At 40.2% G+C, this 12,110-nt stretch overlaps 1 protein-coding gene across 2 annotated transcripts in view; it reads left to right on the top strand.

Moving 5' to 3' along the window:
* LOC114481684 (inactive ubiquitin carboxyl-terminal hydrolase 54-like) overlaps positions 1 to 9,615 on the top strand; it is a 65,168-nt gene extending 55,553 nt beyond the window's left edge. For both annotated transcript variants that reach the window (XM_028476678.1, XM_028476679.1), the window contains 6 exons: positions 39 to 186; positions 4,903 to 5,651; positions 6,384 to 6,511; positions 6,593 to 6,736; positions 6,923 to 7,062; positions 8,407 to 9,615. In XM_028476678.1, the coding sequence (XP_028332479.1) occupies positions 39 to 186; positions 4,903 to 5,651; positions 6,384 to 6,511; positions 6,593 to 6,736; positions 6,923 to 6,973 (1,220 nt within the window). In that variant the 3' untranslated portion in view covers positions 6,974 to 7,062; positions 8,407 to 9,615. The remainder of the gene's footprint in view (positions 1 to 38; positions 187 to 4,902; positions 5,652 to 6,383; positions 6,512 to 6,592; positions 6,737 to 6,922; positions 7,063 to 8,406) is intronic.
* Positions 9,616 to 12,110: the final 2,495 nt, after the last annotated feature.

Genomic DNA, 12,110 nt, shown 5'->3' with positions numbered 1-12,110 from the left:
TCCTGTTTTATCTCCCGCTCTGTTGTAAACCACCTCAGCTGTGTTTAGGCCCCTGCATGAGGCTAACACCAATAGCGGATTGGCTGTAGCTGCGTGCATGAGGAGCGCTGGGGGCCCAATCACACGCAGGCAGGATCAGGAAATGGAACGGGAGACAGGAAGCGCCCGCCCACAGGGGCCTCGCAGGTACCACCACTGTCCCCCCATTTATGTGTCCTCAGCGGTGCCTTCAATGTGTGTGTGTCCTCAGAGTGCTGGCTGTATTAAAATGCCTCAGCACGTGTGTGCGCGTGTGTGTCCGGCTCTGGATGGCCAAAATCCTGACTCTATTGTTTGCGCCTACATCCTGCTGTGTGTTTGTGTGAAAGTGTGTGTGTGTGTGCCCTCGAAAACACACTCTTAGCAATGTGAAGCAAAGGTTCTCAAAATGTTGGTCAGGAAATAAAAGGGAGTCGCAAACCGACTTTTTATTTACATTGATTAACAAAAAAGATCACATGCTTTTAGCTTGTGCTTTTATTTTGAAGGGAATTATGTTATGCACTAGAATTTGGTAAATAAATGACTCATTATTTATTAGTGTTAATTTGTCGACAACATTTTTTGATTGACAATAACGACACTAAGACTAATTTAAAAACGATACACAGAATCTATATAAAAAATATTTATACTAATTACGTTAATTTTGTTAACTACGGTAACTAAATCTATAATTTTCACATTGGACGATATCCAACCGGAACTAAGTTTATTTTTTCAAAATTACAATACGTTAGTTAAAATTTTAGTCGACTTTGTCCATGAAGGTTTTAGTCGATTAAAATCTTACTGTCGTTTAGCTGAATAAAACTAGACTATAACTGAAATAGTGATTAAATGTTGACTAAAATGAAGTGGCATTTTATTGACTAAAGCTAAATTAACACTGAGATTTATCTTTTTGATAACAAGAATTATTACATGTATCTACATTTTTCTTATTATAAATGACAATTTTTTCAGCTTTTCAATGAAAACATGTTCTGTTAAAACTCTTGATGAACACTCAACACATAAAAATGTATTTTCAATGTTTCTGTATTACCTCAGGTTCAAAGCATCATTAGATGAGTTAAAGTTAGTGATGGTGGGTTTAAATGCCCGACGCGTTGAGAACCTCTGGTGCAACACAGCCTCTTCTCCGTGCGTGCGTGCGTGTGTGTGTGTGTGTGTGTGCGCGTGTGTGTGTGTGTGTGTTGGCGTGCAGTGAAAAGCTGCTTTTGCTCCCATTGAGGAACAAAGAGAGCGAGTCAGAGCAGCTTTTTCTGCTTCTCTGTGCTTTGCTGCTTTTCTTCATTGTTGTTCTGCTGATGTCTGTGGCTGTTACGTTCCCTGTGAGCTGGTCCGCCATCGCTCTCCTCTCCTCTGTCACTGATCCGTGATGCTGTGATTCTGTGAAGCTGCAGTCGGCTGCTGTCCAACCATCCTGTCTCGCTTTGTGATTGTGGATCTTTAAATGTTGTGGTTTTTTACTCCTTGCTGCTGTGTTTAGATGTTTACCTCCAGGTTTCTAATTTTAGGACGAGAAAGGAACTTTCAGCAAAATGAAACCAACATTCAGGTTGCAAGATTTAATGCATGTACTGGAATTTGTTTACTTAAATATATTTTCTAGCACATTTATGTGTTTGCTTTAAAAACCTCAAACTTTAGCCATTATTTAAGTTTTTTAATTTTTACAAATGTGGTCCAGAAGTAACAACAAACAACTGGTTTCCTGTTGATCAAATTGCGTTGGATGTTAATGCTGGTTTTGAGAGAAAAGTGTCAAAATACAGAGTGCATTGCCTTTCAAGTGGACAAAGTCAGAATTATCCTAAGAAATAACAACAATCTAAGCACTATTCTGCCCTATTTAATCATTATTACACATTAATGAATAACTCTAGTTATAAAATAATCTGCTAAAAAGCAAAGCATTCCATCAGAAATGACCGAAACTGAGGTTGAGGGTTGAAATAACAATAATAAAAGCACTCAGAGCGCAAACCTCCGCCAAGCGCCAAATCTCCTTTTTTCCAGCTATTGGCAGTTATCTGGATCAGCGCCATGATCATTAACACCATCAATAACAATATTGTAGGTCCAAATGTATCAAAAAAAAATCACACTGAAATGTCAGATCCAGATCCAATCGGGATGAAACTCAGTGAGGTTCTGAAGTAACCAACTTAACATAACAGAGTAATATTTCATAAAGATCAGTCAAATCCAACCCGAGATATGAATTTCTATAATTTGGTCAATGACGACAGATTGAAATTTTTTGATTTTTGAATCCGAATACATTGATCCTGATCTACTCCAAAATTCTTTGTTTTTTTAGTAGTTTTGATGTAATGTTGCTGATAAACAACTAAATAAGCGCCAGTGAAAATTTGACATCCTTAGCACAGGTAAATATTACCAAATTCATGCCGAGGGCCACATCAGAGCTGTGATGGGCCAAAAAAGGGAACACAGGCCTCGGGTTTGACGTGTTTTTTAGAAAACAAAAAAAGCCGCAACATTGCTGGTAAAATCTCACTTTTCTGGTTCAGTTCATTTGAGATTTTTGTTCCTTATCTGGCCTATGAACTAAAGTGAGTTTAAATTACCACGTAAATCCTTCATTGGAATAGAAATGTTTGCAGAAAAGGAAGCTGGTGCACATCAGTGATACATTCACAGAAATATCAGAACGTACCAAATTCCCAAGTGACAAAAGTATTTTTATATTCCACGTTTTCCTGTGAGAGCGACTTCCTCTGCTCGAGGCTGCTCTCTCAAAAATGTAATTCAGCACAGGATAAAATAAACGTCTCCAGCATATTTGTGTCAAGTGTAGTTGAATATTCATAAATGTTGCACGTTATGAACGGGAGCAGGCCTCAGGTGGTAATGACTGATTAATAATGAATGCTGAGCAAGAAGACGGCGTCATTAGGATATCCACACAAATACGAGGGTGAATTATTCACATTTCAAACACAAATAATTCATTTTAGGGACAAATTTTACAGGAAGGCTTTTTTTGGGGTTTATTTTTTTACACAGACATTAAGAAAATAAAAGATAAGAACATCTGCTGCTGAACTCCTGAACTTGTGCTAGGGCTGGGCGATATGGACCAAAACGGACATCTCAATATTTTTTCTCAAAACGGTGATATACGATTCAATTCAAATAAAGTCTTACCAGAAAGACGATTCTGGATTAGATTTGCCGATGGAAAAATGCCACACAGGCCCATTTATTAACAAACAGCTGACCAATATGTGCCACTTTAGTCTTTTTTCTCCTTTAAGGGACAGCACATGTGAGTGAGGTCTGGGTTAGGATGCACTCAGCAATCCATTTAACTGTACTTTTCATGTTGTTCTGAGAAATAGCAAATCTCGATGTATTGCCAGCGCTAAGAAACGCACTCTGACTGAAACCTCGAGTCATAATCAATTGTAAATCCACGCTGGTAAACTGCAGGATTGAAAAGCGGAGGTGGAGGTAAAGCTAAAGCTCTGCCTTTTTTTTTTTATTACCTCCTCCCACCTCTATTGATCAACATAAGCCTGTGATTTATAGCTTGCTGCTGCAAAGCCTGCTGGGTAATCACTGAGAATGAAACAGACAGGAGAGTTAATACAAGGAGGGGGGGACAGAGGACCCAAAAGCATTCATATTTTTGGTGACTTTTTACTTTTACTCCTTATTTTTTTGAACAAATATCTGTACTTTTTACTCCTTAATTTTACAAATAAGCTCGTTACTTTTAAGACCTTTGAAGATGACGTCACAACATAAAAAGACGCAAACCAACAATCTGCTTCTGCTACTTGTGAAAGGCTTTTCAGCTCAGCTGAGGAACTTCTCCATTCAAGAAACCTGGAGAACATGATTCTATTGATGCTAAATGACAAATGTTGGTAGTTTGAAAGAAGTTAAATTCCAGTCCAATGTACCAGATTTCTACAAGTTGTTAAAAAACATAATATAAATATGGGATTTGATGATTTTATTGTTGAAGGGACATTTGTTTTACTTTTTACTTCAGTACATTTAGTAGCATGTACTTTTTTGACTTTTACTCAAAGAGCAAAGTCAGTACTATTACTTTTACCAGTCATTTTTTTATTGAAGTGCCTATACTTTTACTTGAGTACTGAAGAGTAGTACTAATGTTCGGCAGCTCATAAAAGTGTATGTAAATCAATGAGGTGAAAGATTGAATTAGTTTGCACAGTACGAGTCCACATTTATTCGTCGATTCACCTTGTTGTTGTTTCAGTTCAGGTCTGGAAGCCACCCCTCCAAAAAAAAAATCCGCCCCCAGTGGTCAAAAGTTTTCCAAAATTCATAAGAATTTTTTTTTTCTGCTGCTTTGATTCCAAGATATTACTGTTAGTTTAATGTCACAGATTTTAGTTCGGTTGTGTAGTATTTGGTATTTAGTGAAATGGTCCCAAATTTCTTCTTCTGTTGCGCAATTTTTCTTCACAATGTAAATGGTGAAGCGACACTGCACCCAGCAGTTCCTGTATTTAAATCAATAAACGAGGCGTCGACGCACATTTTTGGAGTCAACTTTATCAATTATGTTACTAATCATTTTTGCATTATTGTATATGTCACACAAATTATGGTTGGCGTGAATTCGAGACGGTTTCTTTACAGTATTTAATATTTCTTTTCTTCTCAAACTCTGCCTATGAGCCCGACTCATGAACAGCATGGCTGTGAACGGTGGCTGCACCACTGTAGCTGTTTGTTTAGTGTGTGTGTGCGTGTGTGTGTGTGTGTGTGACCTTCCTGCGATGCAGTAACTCACCTGACGTCAGAGCAGGAATGTTTTATCTCTTTTTCTCTCTCTCTGTTGTCCTACAGTGAACAGCCTGGCCCGCTCCAAGTATTGCTGACGCCCAATCAAGAGGAGGAAGAGGACCAGGTGATGCCCAGCCAGGCCCCGCCCCCGCCCCCTCCACCATATCGCCCCCCACTCCCTCGCCACGCACTCGCCCTAAACAGCGCTCGCTCTTGTGCTCCTTACAACCTGGTGGAGGGGAGAGATGGAGGGGAGGAGGTGGGGTGCGCTGGTAGGAGGGGGGAGGAGGGGGCGAGGGTGAGGTTCTGTGAATTGCTGCAGGCAGGGGGGGTGAGTGTGAGACCCCTGGGGAAGCACTTGGCCATCTCCCTACCCTCGCTCCCTCTGCGTCTCTGGGACCCTAACACCTCACAATCCACACACTCAGACCCTCCCCCCTCCACCCCCCCGCCTCCGAAACCTCTCAACCCCCTTTGGCAGGCGCCCCAGCACCAGTCCCCCACCGCCGTCCCCACGCCACCACCACCACCACCGTACCTCCTGGACAGCGGCACGCGTCATTGGTCCTCCTGGAGCCTGGACCACCCCAATGCTGTGGTGACGCCGTATGACACGCCCCCCGACCGCTGTGTCCCCTTCAGGCCACAGACCTCCACTCAGAACCTCAGCTACAGTTGCCAGTCGTCGCCGGGGCACCACAGCTCCCAGCATGCACTGGGGCGAAACGGAGATCCCAGCTGTGAGGGGGAAGATGCTGAGGTGTCTGAGCTGGACTCACTTTACCAGGCCAGTCTGCAGGCTGGGAGGACAGGTACACACACACTAGCACACGCACACACACACTAGCACATGCACACGCACACGCACAGACGGCTTTGTGCAGGTCACAGGTCGCACACTGCGGCCTGCGTGTTCCTTATGGCCCTTTGAGCACATTTTTCTGGCCCAACTGAAATTCTGCCTGTGAAATAACTTTTTTAAATGGTCATTTAATTTTTTTTTTTTTTTTTTTTTAAATAATCCTTTTTACGAAGTTTACTTTGATCTCCTGACATGTTTTTGATTGTCAACTGCCAGTCTTCTTCAGAATCGTCTGCTGATTGCTTTGATGTGTCCAGTGCTTGGACAGTTTTGTCCATGACTTCCACAAAGCAATTCCAGCAAGTTTGTTCAAGTTCGCCCGTGAGGAAGACTGGCAGTTGACAGTCGAAACATGTCGGGAGATCAAAGTAAACTTAGTGAAAATAAAAGTTGTCTGAATATATGAAACCTTAACATATTATTCAAAAAGAAGACAAAATTAACTTTCTGGAATTTATAATTTTTTTGTTTAATCAAGGTAAAATAACAGCTACTTTAATATTCCTTTAAACAAGTCGTGTAGTTACAATGAATATCAGAGAAAAGAATTGCTTTACGATGAAATTATTAGTTAATGGTCATTTTTGTCATTTATTGAATTAATAGAATAGTGACAGTTTGAAGTTGTGAGAGTTGCTGTGTGTGTGTGTTAAGTGTGTGTGTTATGTGTATATGTTGGCAGGCTGCAGCCCCTCAGAGCGGCTCATATCCAGGGTGGGGGGACAGGTTCGCTCCAAAACCCCCAACGCTGACTTGGAGAGAAACGTGTACGGGGCCGGCTGCACCAGCACCCCCACCTACCTCAAGAAGGCAAGACCAGCGACCCCCACACCCCCATCACACCATCAACACTTTGAATCAGTGTTTAACAGATCACTTCTCCCTCTGCAGCCAATGAGAGAGAGGCATATCGGAGCAGAGCCAGGTGATGACGCTGAGGAGATGTACAGTGAAAACCGGAGGCGAATCGGACGCAGCCTGAGTGGCTCCGTGGTGACGTCACGTCGCAGCCGCCTCAGCTCCACACGCAGCTTTGTGAGTTCACGTCAACACTGAGACGCTCCCACGCTGCACACATGGCTTCTCCCAGTGCTCGTCCTCTTCCTGCTGTTTGTCTCACTTCTGTTTGCCCTGCTTCTCTGTCTTCTTGTCCTCCTGCTCCCTCACTCTCTCTCTATTTCTCTCTCTCTCTCTCTCTCTCTCTCTGTCCATCTCTCAAAGGTGAAGCAGGCTGATGTCAGTGCCTCTCCTTGCTTGCTTCCTCTCATCTGAGTCCCTGTTGCTATCTCACCGCTACCATCTCCTCCATCCTCTTCATCACCAACACCTCCTCATCACCACCTCCCTCCACCGCCTCACAGGTAAACACTCGGCTCACCTTTTAAACCTGTACACCAATTTTTTTTAAAGGAAATCATTTCAGTGAAGTTTTTTTTCTGAGTCTTCACAACTTGGAACTTTTCCAACGAACTGCAAAGAAAAGTCACGTCACATTTTATTTGACGGTTTATACATAGAGCTGATATTACATGTCATTAGCATTAATAAGGTGTCATGAAGGCTGTCATTAAGTGTCGTTCGCTAAATTATGACACCTTTGCAGCTATTTTTTGGCTTAGGTGGAGGGATCTACTGGGGTTAGTTAGGGTTAGGGTAACAAATGGTTAACAAACGACGCTTAATGACAGCCTTTACGACACTTTATTAATGCTAATGACTGGTGTCATATCATAATAATGACAGTGTAATATCAGCCTCATGTATAAAAATTCAGGTAAAGTGTTACCTGAAGTTTTATCATATTTATATAAGTCATATTGACTATAAAGCATGTAACAGCAAAGTAGAGAGAGTTAATGTAGCCTTAACTTCTGTTTGCTTGAAATGTCCTTATTCTTCTTCTACATCTTGGTAAACCCTGGTTGGCATCCAGCATTTTGATTAGCATTAGCGCTACTACTGGTGTAAACTAAAAACACATTATTTGAGTTGCAGATCTTTATTAGACACATAAAGGCTGTGTTCAAAATGTCATACTAACATACTACTCATACTAAGTTTGATGTCAAAATGAGTATGTAGTGCGTTCACGTTAGATGGGCACACTAGTCACACTCATCCGCCCCATGATGCATTGCGAGCGGAATGTAAAAGCGTCCTGGGACTGGCTTCAAGCTCAAACCTTTTCAAAACAAAAGTATTTCTTCTTGTCTTCCATTAGTTTTTTAAGGCTTTTGTAAATAGGGCTCTTGTTTTGAAGTGAATTGGTTAAGTTTTCTCAGTAGCACAATGGAAAAAAAATCATATTCATGACAAATCTTGAATGTGGTTGATTTGGCAAAAATAAGCTTGAAATATGCGGAAAAAAGGTCAAAAGTGACAATAATGGGTCAATATATGCGACATTAGGTAAGAAAAGTGGCGAAAAGCATTTATAAGTGCTGAAAATGTTTTGAAAGTAAAACAGTGCAGAAAAGAAATTGAAAATTGATGGAGAAATGGGAGTAATGTAGCAAAAATGCATTAAAAGGAGCAAAATAGGTTAAAATACGGCAAGTTTGGTGTAGGGTAAAAATGGAATCAAATTGTTTAGAAAATATTCTTAGTTTCTTAAAGGCATTTGTGGGTTGGGTGAGAAGAGATTTTTTAAAGAAACATGACTAATCGTGTGATTTGTCGACCGTGTTGTGTCTCCTGTGATGCAGGAGCTGTCGGGGGGTGCAGGGAGTTTCTGGCTTTGTCTGACGGGGGTCAAGCTGTCGTCTGACCAGAGTCCCACTTTCCTCCACTGATGTTTCCGCCACCACAAACCTGGATCAATCAATCAATCAATCAAAACTCTCTCCATTCTAACACAAACACATGCACGCACACACAAACATTTGCACAGACATGGAGCCTCCCTCAGCGCCTGCAGCATTTGCTTCGCCTTCCCTCGTATTCCACCTACTACTCTGTCTATGCAGTCACTCCAACCCCCAAAACGTTGGTGTCCCTCCCTGTGCAGTCTGAGAGGGAGACGTGTTGACTCACTGCTTTTACCCAACGGGACCCTCAGCTCAGGGGGGAGACGCTTTACCAAGTAGCCACGCCTCTTCCTCTTCCTCTTCTTTCACGGGCATTTCCAGTTTTGGAACGCACACGTAGCTGAACTGTTTCAGATGGACAGCCATATTAGTTTTTTCTCTTTTTGTTCTTTTGGGGTTTTTCTTTGTGTGTGTTCACACAGTAAACCTGCTGAGACTGAACTCTCTAATACCTACAAGTCATGTACAAATAACTCAAGTATGAAACCTGTATATTAATTAATAAGACCTTATGGAATGTTGGTAATGATACTTAATTAACTATTGAAAACTAAACGTGGTACTTCCTCATGTCTGCATTTCAAATAGGAGTGGAGTGCACTTCACAAGTGTCTAGCTGGAGTTTTCCACCCCACCCCCCCTTCGCTCCAAAAACCGCTCACCGACCAATGACAGCTCTCCCGTTTCTACCGGGAGATTATTCAAAGACAAGCGCTTCCTGTTCAGTTCCTTTCCTGCTCCGCTTCGGTTCCAACGGAAGAAGTCGCGATGGAACGAGAGAATGTAGGTTTCGCTTCGGTCAAGTTTTCTGAAAACAGATGAATCAAGTGCACTTTGCATGGTTACTGAGCAGAAGTGCACTTGGAAATGCTTTGTGAGTGAAAAGCTCAAGAGAAGTCAGTGGTTTGTTTGGTTTTTACTCCAAGGCCTGAGGTCACAGGTCTCAAACTCATGGCCCGGGGGCCAAATCTGGCCCTTTAGACTCGAGCAGTGGTGTTAAACTAATTTGACTTTAGGGGCCAAATACAAACTAGTTTGATCTTAAATGGGCTGCAGATTTTAGGTGGGAAATCAAGTAATTTTATAATTAATGTCACCAAGTTTACACTTGACACAACATATAAATGATACAAAAAGTAATCAAGGCGATAAGTGACAGATATTAGTCCCTGCAGGATTTTCACCTTTAAATTTATTTGATTTTGTGACAAATTTTTAGTTAATTTGGGATAATTATGTGAAATAATTTCTGTAAAATTAAGTTTTTTGAACAATTTGAGATTTAAAATGACTGCAGTCAAGTGAAAATAGCATAGGAAAATTGCGATGCTCCAAAAATTGTGGAGTTTCATTGAAGTTGTGTATTTAGAAGGGCTTAATTATTTGGTAATTTACACAATAGTTTATTTTTTCTGTCTTTTTTTTATTTCTCTTGCAGGCCGAATTGGATGGTCTAAAGGGCCAGATTTGGAGCCCAGACACATGTGCTTTAGAGCGTCCAATACGGCCTGCAGCACTAAGTAAAAATGCCTAAAATCTGTGGCCCACTTCAGGTCAAACTAGTCTGTATTTGGCCCCTGAACAAAAAAAAAATAGTATTTATGTATGTATTATTATTATTTAAGGTTTGTTTTCAGATATGAGCAGTTTCTCAGATCAAACACTGATTTGACTTCACTCCCTTCCTCAGTAGCATTCTAACATGTGTTTAATATTTTTATTATATGCTTTAAAGTTAACATCTACCAGTGAAGGTCAAGTTCTTTGAGAGTTTGCTGAGTTTGACTGATAGTTTTAAGGAAACCAAAGGTTGGCACCTAACTTAGAGAGCGACTTTAATGTTTTCATTTTTCATGTTTGTTTATTTGTTTGTTTTGGGGGGGTTCTGGATGTGGGAGAATGTAGCCAATTGTAGCGCATGAGTCCGCTATGCAAACGAACCTTCCCTCACTATCCTGTGTAAGCAACGGACAGAAGGTGAACACACCCACCCAATGGGTGCTCCCATGGACTCGGAGGTGGAGGAGACCTCGTGTTTAATGCTGCTGGTCAACTGTTGTTGTTTCCTGTCTATCTGCTAAGTCTCACCCAATGGGTAACAGAAAAAAAAGAAGCAACCAGGAGGTGAAGAGAGAGAGAGAGAGAGAAAGAGAGAGAGAGCAAATGAATGTAAACTAAAAGATGAAAGTGTGTGAGGAATGTGTTGAAGACGGGGAAATGTGGGGGTGTGTGTGTGTGTGTGTTCATGAGGGATTGTGTTGCTCTGGGATAGAGGGAACCTGTATTTTTGCAATAAAGTTATTACCAATGCACTCCCACAGGGGGCGTGTCCACCGTAACTCGTCTTTTTCTCCTTTTGTTTGATAATCACTCAATAACATTTTCACTCCAACCTTACCATAGCTAAGCAATGCCGTAACGGCCTCTAATCAGATATATTTTAATCAGTTTTAGAATAACATTTCAAGTGAATAAAACTTGTTATAAAATTAGAGATTGATTTCATCCAAAAACTATGAATTATATTAAGCTCGGAATGATCATATGGAGGACCAACTCCGCCACAATTAAAAGTAAATAAATAAATAGCTACAGGGCTAATAATTAGGTATTAAGTGGTTTATTTATGGCAGATATATGTTGGAATTTATCATTATATATAGTGTGTGAGTGTTATATATTTATATTCCTTTTTCCAGTTTTTTATTTAAATGTGTGGGATGTTATTCCTTATTCTTGGAGAGAACATTCATTATGTTGTACAATGACAATATAAAAAGCTTTTTTTAATTTATGACATTTTTAATTGTTTAGTTGAACAAGTCACAATAATTAGGTTCAGGTTTATTTAAACATGCAGGAATTTATGTCATTCTGTATTCTGTTTATTGTAAGCAATTTGTTTTTTGTGTCTCCGGAACAATTAGAAATGAATTGATGGCTCTGTTGAATCAATTCTCTCACTGACTGAAACGACGATTAGCAAGTTTATTTTAGAAATGATTTGATGTTTTGGCATCACTGTAGAGGATGTACTGTGAACATATAAATAGGATTGGCTGATAAATCTCACAATATATTTACTTTAAAACCATAAATCTGTGCCTGAAGCACAAATGTCAAATTTAGATTATTTTTTTTTCTTTTTTTGCAGAAAGCACATTTTTCTTTAAAGTGTTTTTTGTGAGTTACTTTTCTAACTACTTATATCTGATGTGAACAATGGATGAATAAAGACAATAGAATAAAGAGATGAGGATTACAAAAATGTCCACCCTGTGCAAAAAACTAATAAACTATTCAAGTTTTTCGTGATGCTTTTACCAAAGTAATTTTCTTTTATATTTTATTACATTCCACTAAATCTAATCATTAACGTAGATTTAAACCGACATTCTTACCTTAAACTAGAGATACCTGCAGTTTTCTTCTCCTCCACTAGATGGCAGCAGTTGTACAATTCAATTCAATTACAAATCCTCATATGCAACATATTCCTGGTTCGTGTTTTTTTCATCAAAAAGAGGAAATTGGTGAGTTGGTACATGGTTACAAATAAATAACTATCACCTGTGAGTGTTTATTTAATGTGTGTGAACTGA

The sequence above is a fragment of the Gouania willdenowi genome, chromosome 19 (assembly GCF_900634775.1).
Source record: "Gouania willdenowi chromosome 19, fGouWil2.1, whole genome shotgun sequence".
In the NCBI taxonomy this organism is placed as follows: Eukaryota; Metazoa; Chordata; class Actinopteri; order Blenniiformes; family Gobiesocidae; genus Gouania; species Gouania willdenowi.
This window is presented reverse-complemented; position numbering and strand designations above follow the sequence as displayed.